Below are 16758 nucleotides of genomic sequence, written 5' to 3'. Positions count from 1 at the left end.
AACAGGCTTTTTTTTATTCACAAACGAATGATATAATCAATTAAGTGAGTTGAATTTATTAATGATAGGCTTTCTTTTAACTATGTTAGGAGATTTCAATGCGAAGGTAGGACGAGGACATTTCGAAAGCGATTATAGGGAACGAAAGTCTGCATAAGGAAAGTAATGATAACGACGTTAGACTTAAGAATTTTGCAATATGGAGAAACCTTATCGTTAAGAATACAAAGTTCTCACATCATGATATCCGTAAATATACTTTGACGTTACAGATAGGAAAACACAGCCAAATTCCCATGATAGAAGGCAGTCCAGCATAATTGATGTTCTGTCATTTAGAGCAGCTCACTGTGATAAATAGATAATAGTTGAAGTATATACATCAAGAAATCGTTATATTTGTGAATGAATGAATAAATAAAAATTAATAATTCGAACGATGGTAGCAAGGTTAGCCGGATAATTTTTAAAATAACTCTAGTGTTATTACAATTTTATTATATATATATATATTTATTATTATTATTATTATTATTATTATTATTATTATTATTATTATTATTATTATTATTATTATTATTATTATCTGTAGTGTTAATTATAAGTTTCTCTTTTCCAGGGATTAAGTGTCTTCACCATTGTTACATCAGTTTTCGACATCTATTGTTTGGCGCAAGCAGCTCCGGGATCAACGCACTATGGATACTACATCATAAGTTTTGAATTCGTTTATGTAGGGAACGTACATGGTATGTGGAGCTTCAGTTTTTTTTTTTTAATATAAATTCCTTTTAAGTGTATGATTCCAACCATCATGTAGCGTTCGTTATGTTTCACATTACAGTACCTGCCCAATGTTTCGACTTGATCAAAATTAGTAAGGTAGTTTAATACTTTTGTGTAGAATTCCTTATTTACTTGCTTCTCTAGAACAAGTCAAGTTATTATTATTATTATTATTATTATTATTATTATTATTATTATTATTATTATTATTCACCAGTAGTTTACACATAATGTACTGTTGTGTTTAATCCAAGAAGATGGACAAATTCATGTAACTTCAGGACGATGTATAAAAATTTGAAATGTCTTACTGTCGAACAGGGTTTGCCCAAGTGGGCCCAGCCCGAAAAAACCCACCGGGTTTTTTCGGGTTGGACCCACCTGAAAAAACCCATCTTAAAACCCACCTGGGTTTTTGACTTTTTTGTTAGTGTATTATTGGTACAACTAAGGTGATCGCATTGAAAGCTATTTTTATCAGATTTTAAACTTTCTTTGGGCTAATTATATGCTTTCATGTTAAGATAGACAAAAATATTCAACATAAGACCTTTATAAAGCTCTAAATGCACTGAATGAATGAATAAATAAATAAAACCCTCACCTTAGCTTAAGATAATTGTAGAACAAATTAATGTGTGGATTATGCTTATAGCCTATTTGAAGTAAAGTAAGCGATTGTATATTTTAGAAAATACTTTCCATGAATAGTATGTTTCGTGACTCGGCACCCCGAGGGACGTTATCCCTCATACGTTGACGGGTTTAAGGTCATAGGTACCGGTACTAACAGTAAATATGTAAATACATTAGTAAAACTATTAGTATTGTTTCTTACCTTTGATGGTAAAAAAAAGTATTCAGTAAAATTTGGTTTTCCAACAGCAACAGTTAAGTTCAGTCATTTGTTGCTAGCCTTCAAATAAGCATTCTGTGGAATCAACACTAGCAATAACGTAAAAATTCTTGTCAAAACTAAGAAGCTTAATGCTCGGAGCTCCGAAGACTACGTAACGCTTACTTTTTTAAGTGCTGCAGTCAAACTTCAGTATTAATGGAAGTTTCGATGTACAGTAAAGCAAGCTGTATTTTGAGGGAAAACCCGTCGTGAAAAAAGTGTTCGCGAAATTCCCGCAATTGAACCCACAAAGCATCGAAAGTGAATACTTCAACAATAAAACTATTTATTTTACGCTGGAGGATATTTCATTTCATTTTAGACATTTTCAAACATTTACTTTATAAAATATGAATTATAGGCCTATCTTTGTTAATTGTTTTGAATTAATTTTCGGAAGAGAACGGTCTTGCAACAAGTGCTCGGATAATTCCCGTAATTGAATGCACAAAGCATCGAAAGTGAACTTCAACAATAAGACCATTTATTTTACGTTGAAAAATATTTAAAACTTTTTGATGAATTATGTCTTTGTTTTAAATTAGTATAGCTATTTGGTATTCATATTTGGCGAACGTCACTAAGGCTCCTAGGATGACTCGATCTACATTTGTTCGTTTGTCTGCCTTTACCACACAGTGTTCAACTTTCGGTCTTTTACATTTTCAGGATACAAACCAGAGACACTAAATTTTCTGTTTAGATTTTGGCAGCATACCAACGTAAAAATTACAAAATGGCGCGCTTTTATTATATAAAAAAAATAACTGATATCCACTGGCGAAAATCCCGGGAGGATGATGGGGACATATCTCTTACAATCTTGGAACTGTCCCCCTCAATAATCCGATTGGAAATGTGTCTTTTAGGAAGAAATGTGATGATTTGTGTCCAACTGTCACAAAGGAAAGTGAAATGAAATTGATACCTCCCAGAATAAGCCTCAAATCTGACCGCCTCCCAATGTTGAAGACAACTCTGCTCCCCTACCCATGTTTTCCCTGAGTCCCACACAGGGGACATAAAATATGACGATATTATTATTACTTTACAACTTTAAAATCAGACTGGCAACATTGAAAACTGTTTACAGGGAATGATCATATTTGGATCATCCCTTGTAAACAGTTTTCAATGTTGCCAGTCGGATGTTAAAGTTATAAAGCAATAATAATGTCGTCATATTTTATGTCCCCTGTGGAGGACGCCGGGACCGACATAGGTAATCCTCCCCAGCATTGTTTTTCTCCTTCATAAATATTTTGTACATCGCATATTATATATATATACAGTGTGCGAATTAGATAACCTATATTGGGGGGGATAAAATTAAGCCAAAGGACATAGTCTGAAGGTTCAAATTTCAAAATGAGACAATAAATGCCTTACCCCATATATATATATATATATATATATATATATATATATATATATATATATATATATATATATATAATATGTATGTGTCTGTGTGTGTGTGTGGCATGTTTAATAAATAAGAGATTTATTAATTTAATAAATCTACCGACAATAACTATGCACATATATATTGTGTGACATACACACACCCCACTAAACCTTTCTGAACGTGTTTTAATGTTGTACTCACTCTTGTCCCCGTAGCTCTCTAAGGTTTATTTAGTTAATAATTCGGCTCGAACGATAGCCATGATCACAAGCATATGTTAATTTTTCCACTCATATTGAAAGCTTCCACTTTACATTAATACATACAGGTTGCGAAAAGAAACCTACTTCAATCTTGTGAAAACCACTAAAATTATCAGTTAAACCGGACCTTTTTTTTTTTTTTTAAAAAAAAAAAAAAGAAAATCTAGATATTAGCCTATCAAATAAGAAATGGATTGTTGCTGGTCCCGATTTCTCACATCAAGGTCAAATCGAAGGCCAAATATTTAAAATCTCTCAATTCAAATTTCGAGCTTGTGCTTCTACTTCCCGCTAAAGCTGTCCTCATCACGACTTTTTTTTCTCCAAATATTGATTCCGTGATGGGCACGGAAAGTCAACACTTAAAAATTACTTTACTGTTAGGTTGAAGATGAGTTGATTCACTATGGGCTACGTTATTCAAATAAAGTAAAACATTACACTGAAGTCTTTCAGACAACATTAATTGCGTGGACAGCAAACTGTACAGCGAAAAGATGGAAAAATGAAGGGTTAACTTTAAAAAAACCCGCTCCAGTTGAAATGCTTATACAGACACGGACAATGACACGGAGAACCAGTCGTATTAACAAATGCTGAAACAAATCTTGAATTATTCGCTTATTCACCTAAAAATCACCTTCATTAACATGTCTGCTCACTAGGAGCGTATCCCCCAGTGTGTACGTTAACATATATTTACGAGAGAATACCTATATCTCAGATTTTGAGTACAGTTTCAAAAGTTCATTTCCGTAAACTGTAAAAGCAGTGATTACTATGCTAATTATCACAAATTAAATGCAACTTTTGAGTTGCATACACACAACCTACTAGGGAATTAAGACCATGTGCTAACAAAGAGTACACTGGAAAATGAAATAACATGTTATAACAAAAATTAAAATAAGATGATAATCGATACAAATATAGAGTATGAATATTACATATCCGAACTTCGCCAAGTATGGTAGAAGAAGCTATTTGTTTACTCCTTGGCCAACCGCTAAGAACATTTATAAATCTATATGTGGCTTTGTTATACGCAATTAGTACATTCAAATTCACAAACGATGACGAACTGAAGGGTACGAAGGTACAGTTGCAAGTAACAACCGTAGTCATAATAATATAGTTCTACTAAACAACGTTGAAAATAGTGGGTAATTAGGTGGTAGGTAGAAATGACCAAAACTGAGCAGTTTACATCGATCATTTCGAAATACAGCTAGAAGATTAAACTTACAAGAAATAACAAAAATCAGTGAAATTTGGAGTTATACTAAGCATAGTTTGAGGGGGAAAGCGAGCATCCCCGGTGGGGATACTTCAGCTGACTTCTTTGGTTGGGAACAAAATGTGATTGAGGGGGAAAATCCCTCTCATCCCCCCCGGTAATTCGCACCCTGTATATATATACCGTGTTACCCGTCTCCCCAATGTTGAAGACAAATTTGCGGCGCTGCTGAAATCCACGCTACAAAGCGCAATTTTGGGTCTTTCAAGTTGAAATTTTCAAAGTAGAAGCACGAGAGACTAAATTAGCTGTATATATTTTGGCGGCGTAAAATTTCAAAATGGCGGCCATTTTTCAAAATAGCTGGTATCCATGCTACAAGGTACAATTTTCGGACTTTTTAAGTTGATATTTTGAAGGTAGAAGCACAAGACATTCTAAAGTTGCTGTATAGATTTTTTCGGTGATCCAATATAAAATTTCAAAATGGCGGCATTTTTTTCAAAACAGCAGTGAATAGAAAGTTGTTGCAAGTTGTGACAATGACACTCATAAAATGTAAATCTTATTTTAACATTTTTACCCCAAAGAGATTGAAATATTTCGAAAAAACCCAATTAAACCCGAAAAAACCCAATAAAACCCGAAAATACCCGAAAAAACCCACATGGGCCCAGGTGGGTTGGGTTTTTTCAAAAATACCCGTGTTTTTTCAAACCCTGCTGTCGAAACTCATATACGTAAAGTTTGTATATGTTTGTATAAGAATGTGTTCATAAAAGTGAAATTATTAGTAGGGAGTTTTAAGTTCAAATGTAGTTTATCAGTGTAATATAGTTTGAACTCAATACACTTTGATTCTTCGTAACTTACAAATTAGAATTCGTTCTTAGTTTAATCTGATTTATTAAGGGGTTATCGAATGAAATATTCTGTTTAATTAAAACTAAATAATGAGTCCAAATTAATCAATCACTTTATTCGTGAATTTTGGGCAGTTACCGTGTGAAGCAATGTATTGCAGGCAACCTGAGAATAGTTGACTTGCTGAAGAGAGAAGAACTATCTCGATCTTGATTTTTGACTGTTATTAACCTCTGCTTTGTAAATCTGAGTAGATAATCGATCTATATTAAAGATTCCACCAAAAGAGCGCCGATTGACAGTAAGTACATTGTCATGTAGCAATGTCACAAAGCAACTTTCGTCAATGTGTCAGAGTGAGCTACTGTATGTTTTTGTTCATTTACTCTTAAATGACGAACCCTTAGATACCAGGTATTACGAATGTGCTAAAGAAGAGCCTCTGTCAGTTCCATAGGGTGGATTTTGTTTCATATAAAATCGTTGTAAGAACTCAACTTTTTAAGTAATTAAAAACTTCTAACCGTATTTTAAGTTTGGCAACAATACTATGTGTATGGAATAACTTGCCAGAAAAAAGTGATAGTCGAGAGGCAGAATCTGAAAAAAAGAAAAAAAAAAAGTCTTCAAAATCAGAAGTTGGTTCAACCCGAAAGAGTAAAAGCAACCGGTGGTCCTAACTCATCAAATCCACTATCCTGATCATTTCTAGACCGCCGGTCGCTTCATGCGGGGTACACTCTCTCCCCCTTTACGAAAGCTAAAAAATGACCGTTTCAAATAAAAGGCTATATCTCCGAAACTAATCAAAATATTAATAAATTTCTTTTTCCGGTTTTATCTCGAAGGTGTGCTTTACGGTTTTGTCTATTCGTGCTTTGTGATGAATCTCTACACCGACTCACAAAAAATCTCGACCAATTCTCTCAGTGCTGATTTGGTCGGTCACAAAAACTCACACCAACTTCCACCAACGAAAGATGCTCTAATGCCCAACATCAAGCCAGCACTCCTTCAACTCGAACATTTTGGTTGGCAAACTACGAAAGGAAATTAGTGCCCAAATGGACTACTCAGGAGTCTAAAGCTAAAAGTTGCCCAGAGTTAGTCTTGTACATGTAAACATACGTGGGACACAAGCAATTGCAATTGTGTGCGGGCTTCAGTGGAGTGCATGAAAACCTGTAGCTGTAATGGTAACAAGTGTTATAACTTACTTATAAACACTTATGTACCAGAAAATGATTCATCTGATGAGGATTCAAAAGACTAAAGAAATATGTAAAATGAAAATGAAATCTTTGAGTTTTACGTCCCACGTTTATGCCGGTTAGGCTAAAGGAGACGGTGATGATGAGTAATGAATGAAATGGTGAAATGAAGAAAGTGGGAGGAAACGGGAGAACCCCGAGAAAACCCACGCACACGGTGTTTGTCCACCACAAAGTTCACTTGGCGGGAGCAGGGTTTGAACCCGAGACCCCTAGCACCAGAGGTGAACGCTCTACCACTGAGCCACCGTGGCCCTAAAGAAATATGTAATTTTATGCAGATTTGATATGATAATGTAGAATATCATTGTAGTTTTGCTTGTTTCCAGTAATTACGTAGTAAGTATTTAATGAAGTTCGATGTAATATTCCAGGGTGTCTGTCGGTCACGAATGTCAGAAATTTAGCTTCTGGGTCTCGATTTTTTTTAAACTGTACAAATGTAACTACAGATTGGAAAATTTTATTCTACAAAACATCAAAATTCACCACTACAAATGTCTATGGTCGGCTTTAGACGCTACCAAATCGCAAGCAAAAAACTATCTATCGCATGGATCAAAATTCGGCCTAATTCGCATCCAAATTCCCTCTTGAAAATGTTAGGAAATGTTGTGATTTGGCAAAGAAAAGTTCACGAAAAAGTCACGAAATTTCATTTTGGAATTTTAATAGACACCCTGTATTCTCATAAATTAAGTACATACAAATTGAATAATTGAGGTTTCTGCATAAACATTTTTTAAAATGACCGTTGAGAAAATACAGACCATTCTTGATTTTAGAAATACCCTTCAGGTGTACAACGATGTTATTAATCACCTGTAAGTGGTGTTTGCCTCACTTAAGACATCTTTACATATATTCTTACCTGATTTATATGTTCTGCAAGATAAACATTTTTGTTAGAGAAATAAGGAATTATTTTCAACAATCGCACAGTGGGACGAAAACGCAAAAAGCTGGCCAAAAGTAAAAACACGAAACTTAGTAATATAGGAATTTTTTATGTACTTGGCTAGAGTGATGGTAGAAGGGCCCAAACCCATAAAAAGAATAGGGTTTTTACTTTATTCCGATTACCTGAGCCACTCTTAAGTAGACCCTTCAGAAACGGTTGTAACTTTCGAACGCGTTCATAGTTTTTAAATCTGTAAAGTTTTCCTATATCGTACTGGTAAGTAGAATAAGTGTCTGAAGTGAAAAATTAATAATAATGATGTAATAATTTATAATTTGAATCGCAAGTCAGGCAAAATTTTCACATTGTTTATATATTTTATTAACTTAAAGCGTTGAAAACATTATGTGTACCCTCGTGCACCACGTTCATATTTTGTAGAATGGCAGTCTGAATATTAATTAATGCTGTCGACAAAAAAGTAGCTGCCAAAACGTGCCAATTACGAAGCGTGTTGATGTTAATTATTGTTCATTTAATGTTACAGTGACAAGCCGTTGCAGTTATCATAACCGAATCAAATACCAATAATTTGTGTCATTTAAGTAATAATACATTTCTAATAAATAAGAACGTAAGTAACAAGTAATTGTTCATCAAAATATGTGAAAAAAGTGAATGTTGTTAAAGATACATTGTGAAAATTACGAAGTATGTTGACATTCTTTTTATTCCGCCATTTTGAATCCGCCATTTTTTTTTTTTTTTTTCAACTTTAGTTGCAGAATCGTAATCAACAACCTCAATAACTCCTTTCTCGCCACTTTTTACAACATTTCTACGACTTTTTCGACTTTTGCAAATTTTATTCCGCCATTTTTTTTTCAACTTTAGTTGCAGCATCGTAATCAGCAACCTCAATAACCCCTTAATACTAAATTTCATTCAAGTTGAATATAGTTATATTTTGGCCAGCTTTTTGCGTTTTCGCCCCACTGTGGATCGGTGGAAATACTGCATACAAATAGAGTTGAAAAATTTGAATCAACCTGAATATCAACTATAAATGGGTTTTAACACTATAAAAGACATCTCTACTTATCTCAAAATTTTGTGATCCTTAACGCACGGTCGTATCAAGTGACTGGAGATCTAGAAATGATCATGACAGTGCAGAAGAACTCAAGGGAGAAGGATGAGAACTGTACTTCAAATATTGGGGAAAAAATCAGCTTTTATCTCGGAAACAAATCTTTATTGACTGACGTGAGTGAAATTCAGTGGTGCCATTCGGAGCATCAGCATTCAAATCATAGTGCACTTCTCTTCAAACTTACCTCACTGTACGACTATTTTTGGAAGTAAACCTAACAATATTGGTACCGTTGGAAAGATAATTTAATGCTCTACAAATTTAATTATGGATGGTCTCTACACGCACCTGTCAGCTCAACCTAGTGGTCTTCTGCTTTTTGCTGACGATTGTAAGTTATACAGAGAAATATCGTGTCTCCATGACACAATTGCTCTACAGGAAGACATAAATTACCTTACAGGCTGGTGTGAAATGTGGCACTTGAAACTCAACAGTAAGAAATGTGACAGTATTACTATTACTTTGAAAAAGTCTCCTGTTCTCTCCATATACCATATCAACGATTCCCCTATCACACATTCTGCTAGTCATAACGATCTTGGTGTCATCTTTGATTCAAAACTCACCTTCTCTGACCACATCTCCTTCATACTAAAGAATTCAATGCGCATGTTGGGACTTCTTTATCGATTCACTGAACTACGCACTGTTTCGTCATTAGCAACTTTTTATAAAACTTTTATAGCGCCCAAGATCGAATACTGCTCTCCCATATGGGCCATGGCAGCACCTACACATTTCTCCAGACTTGATTCTGTTCTCAATTTCTTCATTGCTATAGTCCGTTTTCGTGTTCCTGCACTTCGAATATTATCTAAGAAGGAGCTCTTGCGACATCTTAATATTCAGACTCCTGAAGTACGCAGAATTATCTCTGACCTGAAATATCTACATAAAAATAGTTAATGGAAACTTAAGATCGGAAATATTACTTCAGGAACTATCCTTACGTGTCCCTTCCCGCATCACCCGGAATACCCACCTATTCCATCTTGCCCGTCCTAGGTTGGCTGTTATACAGAGGTCTCTTTTTTATAGAATACCAAACTGTTATAATCAAGTAACAACTGATGTGGACATTTTTTCGAGCTACCCAGTGTTTGAAAGAGCAATTAAACGAGCTTTGACGGAATAGTTTTACTTTTACACTGTTTTCTATGTTGTTGTTATTGTTGTCTTGTTTTTTTCTTTCTTTTGTTAGCATGTCCCTGTGTAAAATGGCAAAGTTATGCTGTATCTGGGAATTTGTTCAATAAATAAATAAATAAATAAATAAATAAATTAGGGGTGTTCTTTCCATATCTAAACTCATTGGGGAGATACAGTGCAAAAAAGAAAATATTAAGGACAAAATATGTCACTTTTTAATGTTTAAGTTAAATTTTCCGAAAACCCGTTGATTCTATCCAAAGCACGAATAGAAAAATCGTAAAGTACACATTAGAGATAAAATCGGAAAAAGAAATTCATTAATATCTTGATTAGTTTCGGAGATATGGCCTTTTATTTGAGACGGTCATTTTTAGCTTCCGTAGAGGGGAAAGGGGGTGTACGGGGAAACCTTCCGCTCACATCAAGTGACCGGCGGTCTAGAAATGATCAGGATAGTAGATTTGATGAGTTAGAACCATCGGTTGCTTTTACTCTCTCGGGTTGAACGAGACTTAATAACCACGTGTTCTGCCTCCCGACTATGAAGAGACTTGATACATAATAAGAATAAAGTATATTATAATATGTCTGTAAACACTTCAGCAGATACTGAAGTGAAGGGGAGAAAAAAAGAAAAAGAAAAAAAACATTGTGAAGAGTTCAAGATTTCCAATATGGCGTCCATCGTAGGTCTTCACGACTATTTTATTACTCAATATATAAAAGTGAATTAGTATGTAAACGTTACCGTGTTTTTGTGTTCATTAAATTTTCTTTTCTTTCTACTCTTTCCCTTCCCTATCTGATAAGTATTTAGCAAAAGAAGTTATAATGTACCCACTTTATTGTGTGATAATTTTCTTTACTTTTTAGTAACTCAATATATGTAATGAATTGCTTACAAGAAAATATACGGATACTGTTTTGATCTCGCCAACTTGAGTATTCAATTGAAAGTTGGATCAACACAAATTGTATTTGTTTGGAAATTCAAGGAGAAGGGTTCAAACTTCGCGTATTTCAGGCTGCAACTGTGGGGTATATTGGGATAAGAGCAGGGCAGTGAAGCGATACATTACTGACGGTATGTTGAAAAAAATAGGAAACAGAATACGCCAAACAACGACAAGAAAGAGAATGTATTTGAAGTTGAGAAACAGATTACGAGAGGAAATGCTAATGGAAGGAAAGCATATTTTAAAAGTTAATTTAAAGTGGGGTCATTTAAACTGCAACAGTAGTAAGAGGAGACCTCAAATGACTTTATAAAAGTATAAGTGAGGGAATTTCATAGTAGACTAATTAATTATAATTATTACCGAGGATACAGCGTCACTTTTTAAACCTTAAAAAATGACGCTGTATAATAATTAGGGATGGCCAAAATTTTCCGGGATTGGACATTTTACTTTCCGGAATTTTTCCGATTTTACTTTCCGGATTGTGGAGTAAAAATTCTGGAATGGGCCATTCCCAGCTAGTAGCTGTTAAAAGAATAATAATAATAATAAAACACCATAATGAATATATACTGTAACTTGTATTAGTTTCTTGTAGTTGGAGATGTCTTATCACTTAGGTAGAGAATTGCTTCTGCAGATATTTACTGGTTTATGAGAAAGATGTTTGACTTTTTAACCAAACGAAAGGCTGTGAAGGGAAAATAAATCTTCAACAACCATTCTGACAACATTCGCTTATTGTCAACATACCTACGTACAGTAAATACAAATTTATAATTTTTGACTTGAAGTATACAATTTAATTGTTCAATAATTAACATAAGCAGGCATTCATTAATTTATATTAATATAATAATTAATAAAACTTATAAGCGGGTGATTGATGACTCAGTGGTAGAGTTTTCATCTATGGTATTCTAACCCAGGTCATGTGGGTTTTCGATGGCAAATAGTGTGTTTGCAAATTTTCCCGTGATCTTTCTTGTTTTCTTCCATCATCACTCATTAATGAATTTAGTTTACCAAAACTCTATAGCCCTAAATTCATTCTGTCCGTCAGGGAAACAAACAGTCTAAGAGAACTATTTGATGGATTATCATCAGTTTTGTACAGAGTCAATAGTTAAGAATCGAGTTCCGTGTTGAATGTAATATTCAAACCGGATGCGGTACAGATCAACCATTTCCGGTTTTGACGTTAATCACTGTACAGTAAATATGGTAATATATAGCGAGAAGCGATTTCCTGTAATCGATAATATTAATGTCTAGTACCCAATTGTGCATCTGCTGAAAATAGTGAGCTTAGGTATTTGGGGAGCATTTTCCGCTTTAGAAAATTTGTGCTTGGTAAAGAATGTAAAGAATTAGCTGGATCAAACGGAAAACAAATGAGAAAGTGTTAGAAATAGTAGGAAAGAAAAGAATATTTTTTGGTGTAATAGAAACGAGGAAGAGAAACTGGTTGGATTTGCGTCGTGAAGAATGTGCTAGTACATATGGTGAAAAGAGAAACAGGGAGCGGCGAAAGAGGTTACAGTTGATGGATGGTATTAAAACACGAGTCGAGTAGTATAGGTTTGATTACTTGACCTGTTATGAGTCAGGTAGTGTAGGTTTGATGCGTATGCATTGTTTAAGCCTAGCTGTGACTTATTATATCTATTGATATATACGCTGAATTTTGACAACACCGAGGTGAAGGTTGACTAGTTATATAACTTCAAACATGGATAGGAGAAGTCGCTTACTGTGCAATATTTAGTTTTCCTTGCCTGTGTGAATATGTTCGAAAAATGTATCGCTTTCGTCGCTCATAAGTAGCAGCAATGTAAAGCAGATGTATGTCGCTCATAAGTAACAGCAATGTAAAGCAGATGTAAATCATCGATTACTTTGGTTCTCGGTCAATTTATTCATAATTTTTAGAACCAACCTTCTGTTGTTGTATGTTGACATTACCATAATCTGTATCTCACGTTCATTAGTGTTTCAATTTGTTTTGGGTCCTCTGCAACCGAATTTAAATAGTTACGCTGCATCAGAGTTTGGAAAATTGTGTAATATTTTGGTTTCCTATTGTCTCAGGCATGAAAATCGATGATTACACATATAAATTTCCTATGACATATATTTCTACAATCTGTTAAACATAATCTTTCAGACGATGTTAACAAGGGATTCAACCAGTATATTTTATTAGGGATTAGATTTCTGAGCTGTCGGCATCTATGGCTATTTAGCCCGTCACGTATGAGGGTGACGTCCCTCGGCGAGCACACTATCCGAGGAAAGGGAAGAAAGGAAGCGACTGGGACCTGTATGTAGGAACCATCCGGGCATTTCCCTAGTGTGAATGAGAGAAACTCAGGAAAAACCTTGCTCAAAATGGCTGGTCTGAAAAAAGGTGTTACACTTTTTCGACCGAGTGTCCCCCACCGGGAATGGAACCCGGGACCGCTCGCACCAAAGACGAGAGTGTTAGCGACTACGCCACACGGGGCCAAAGCATATTTTATCATCACTGATATGTGTCAAAATAAAAGTTCACGAATTCCTACGTTAATTTTGTGCAAACCAAGCGAATAGGACATGGGGATATCCTACAGTCCATCAACATATTGTATCCTGATAGCTCCAAAGCAAATTGCTACCTCATTTTGCGCATATCATGCTGGGTTTAGAAACGAGCCGCGGGGTCCTATTAATAAATTATTCCACAAAGACTACTGTTTGCGTTATTTCCAAAAGTCAAGTACAGTAGACTCAGCACTATCCGGCCTAGTTAAGAGACAAAAAAAGGAAAGAAAGAGAGAAAACTCCGTAATAAAATGAGAAATGTTTTGTAAACGATCTACTAAACTTGTAACGCTTTCATAAAAACGCGACTGTGCCAAGAAGAAACAGTCATCGATCAAGGACATTTTCAAAAACTAGAAACTATTTGACTCTTTTAGACCTAGTTAATTTTGATCGCGAGGCGCTAAGGGTGATCCATACTACTTACGGCAGTACGCCAGTGCAAAAGTTGAGAACTCCTGATTTACATTTTTTTCATGTTTCCTGCAACTAAATTTGACATTATTAGATTTATTTTAAAATGTGTTCACTACTTTTATTGTTTTTCACTTCCTTTGCATGTAATATCGTTTAAAAGTATGTTACATTATTAACAAATATTTATAAATTACTTGTCTGTACTAAGTATTCATGTAATATTAATAAGACGGAATGTGATGCAAAAAGTGTGTTTTTAATGATATGTGTGGAACAACAATCATAGTACTCCAATGTACCCGGCATGTTTGTTATCCGGCTTGCCCTTCTGCAACATTAGACCGGATAGTCGGTAGTCTACTGTATATACATTTATGACACACGAAAGGAGAAATTTTGGAACGAGGGACAAAAAGGCTTGCCTAGACAAGACAAGAGAGAACGGTTTGGGAATTGAGGCGAGACTTACAAAAAAAATGAGACGAGACAATAAAACTTTTCTCGTCTCGTCTCGTTTCGTGGGTAACACTAATATGGACATTTTAAGAAAGTTATTGCCGACCCTCTTCTGCTACTGTCCCGTCGAATCTCCAAAAATCCTTTCCTAGTGGTACCTACTGTATGTCTTGTCCAAATTTCTTTAAACTGTTTGGTCTGAACGTTGATCAGTCAGTCAAATACTCACTCAGTCAGGACTTTTTTCAAATATAGAGATATATGAATACAGACCGCTACTAAGGGGCAAGGAACGTGCCCTGGCGTGTGGTTGGAGTTGCACCTAAAAGGGCAATAGATAGATAAATTTACATATAAATTAGGGGTCGTCGAATTTCATGTTTGCCTCTGGTGACATAAACCTTGTATGAATAAGGAAAATAATGTCCATGAAGTTGACAAGCCACTTACGTCAGACCCCAATTTCGACTTGACATGTCGCTAGTGCTACGTTAGTGTTCGATAGTGACGCAAATCGTTGGTACTCCACAGATAACATGTACTTTTTTAATAATGAGTATGAGTTTTCTAACTGTATGCCAACAGACCTACATCTAAGAATCATCTCAAAAATGAGGTTAACCGTTAGAGCAACATAAGTGCTTACTAGTGCCATTAATATTAACGTTAATGCCTCCTTCGTACAGCTCTTGGAGTAATAATATGACTTTAATAACTTTATACATCAGGCTCACCTTATTAAAATTAGCCAAACGAACATGATAACATCACGCTCTTTATTAGAGCCTCAATTCGTGCGAACATAATGCGCAATGGGGATATGGTGCCTGACGTGCCCAAGTTAGTTATTTTGTTGCAACTATTGTTTATCTGTTATTTATTGCTAGTCTGCAGAGTATTCCTTACATTAATATGCCCTTGTTCTTGATAGTCATTTCGATTTACAAGTAGTATGTGCGTTACGGTTAGAAGATATCAAAAAACGATAGATAAAATCTGCTCCTTAACGGTTCAAATTTTTCTTTTACAGTGCATAAACTAATAAATAATAATAATACTATTCCAGTATAAAACTTATCAATTGTATCACATTGACAACAAGCGACGCATATTTTAACTTCATAAAAATTCGTTTCTCACGATTTTCCCGAAAACTACGCATAATAATTCACCTTCATTATGTCTAATCTCTGGACAATATCACAGTAAAACAAAAATTAAATATTAGATGTACATCATACTTTTGGGCTACATCTCATTAACAATGGAAAGATTGAGTAGTGTATACTTCAGGATGTAAGTTTCAGCTTAACTTGCGTCATATATTCTAAGGATTACAAAAAGGAAAGAATTACAAAAAGGAAAATAATTTTAGCGAAATATGAATCTTTTAAATTCCGGAATTATTCCGAAATCGGAATTTTTCCGAGTTCCGGATTTTTTCGATTTTACTTTCCCGATTCCGGAAAGTAAAAAATCCGGAATTGGCCATCCCTAATAGTAATAAATAAATATTAAAGTGCTAAACTTGTACAGGCGACTTGAATTTAAATCTGTGCTGAACGAAAGCTTCGAGAAGAACGCGAAGATGATGTCAAAAAATTAAATATTTCGTCCCCATACATAAGTTCTTGACGAGCATAAAATGTTAACTTCTTGTATCAAGAAGTCAAATTCCTGATTGTAATTACAGCGACAAGAGCTGCATATTTGCATGTGGCAAATTTATTCAAAAATCAGTTGTGAATCCCCAGATCTTTTTTCCATGACTCCGTGTGAGCGATTTTCCTATTCGTATGTCGTTGAAACACAGAAGCTCAAAGGCTGAGTGTAAGGTGGCCTCGTCGTTAGCACGTTTGTAGGACCGAATCCTCCTAATAGGATTGCAACGAATTAGATGTAAATCTGAGTGACGGATTGGATTCTACTCTACGTCTCATTCTCTCTAACCTCGTTGTTGCGTCAGGGCATTAGGCGAAAATTTCAAATCATAAAATCAAAAACTAAGCATAAATAACGGAAAATGAACAGAAGTGACTTGTTTTTCATATTGCTTTACAAATTTAACATTTAGGAAAAAAAAAGTTACATTGATGAAAATTGTTTATTCTTTCAATTGCCTATTAACAATGAACATTGAAGTACGTTCTTCAGAATCATTCAATTTCTTAAGCACTGTCGTTCGTTTTTAATGGGGTATATTTACGATACAAATGATAATGATTGTTTGCGTTATTTTAGAATAATTTTCATCATGTCACGTGTATTACATTTTCTTCAGATTAATTTATTTTCGTACCTCATATGGCTTTCATTTCTGCCTTTGCATCGAGTGGTGAAATAGATTGTAAATGGCACTCTTAAGATTTAATGCATTCCCTCTGGTTTTTTAAACTTTTTTATAAAA

At 34.8% G+C, this 16758-nt stretch overlaps 1 protein-coding gene across 2 annotated transcripts in view; it reads left to right on the top strand.

The window, feature by feature from the left end:
- pasi2 (Protein) overlaps positions 1 to 16758 on the top strand; it is a 52708-nt gene that overhangs the window by 13822 nt on the left and 22128 nt on the right. For both annotated transcript variants that reach the window (XM_081728513.1, XM_081728512.1), the window contains exon 3: positions 620 to 749. In XM_081728513.1, the coding sequence (XP_081584639.1) occupies positions 620 to 749 (130 nt within the window). The remainder of the gene's footprint in view (positions 1 to 619; positions 750 to 16758) is intronic.

Source organism: Thermobia domestica, chromosome 10 (assembly GCF_964235325.1).
Source record: "Thermobia domestica chromosome 10, izTheDome1.hap1.1, whole genome shotgun sequence".
NCBI classification, from domain to species: Eukaryota; Metazoa; Arthropoda; class Insecta; order Zygentoma; family Lepismatidae; genus Thermobia; species Thermobia domestica.
Note: the sequence above shows the minus strand (reverse complement) of the source record. Positions and strands in the feature narration are given on the sequence as shown.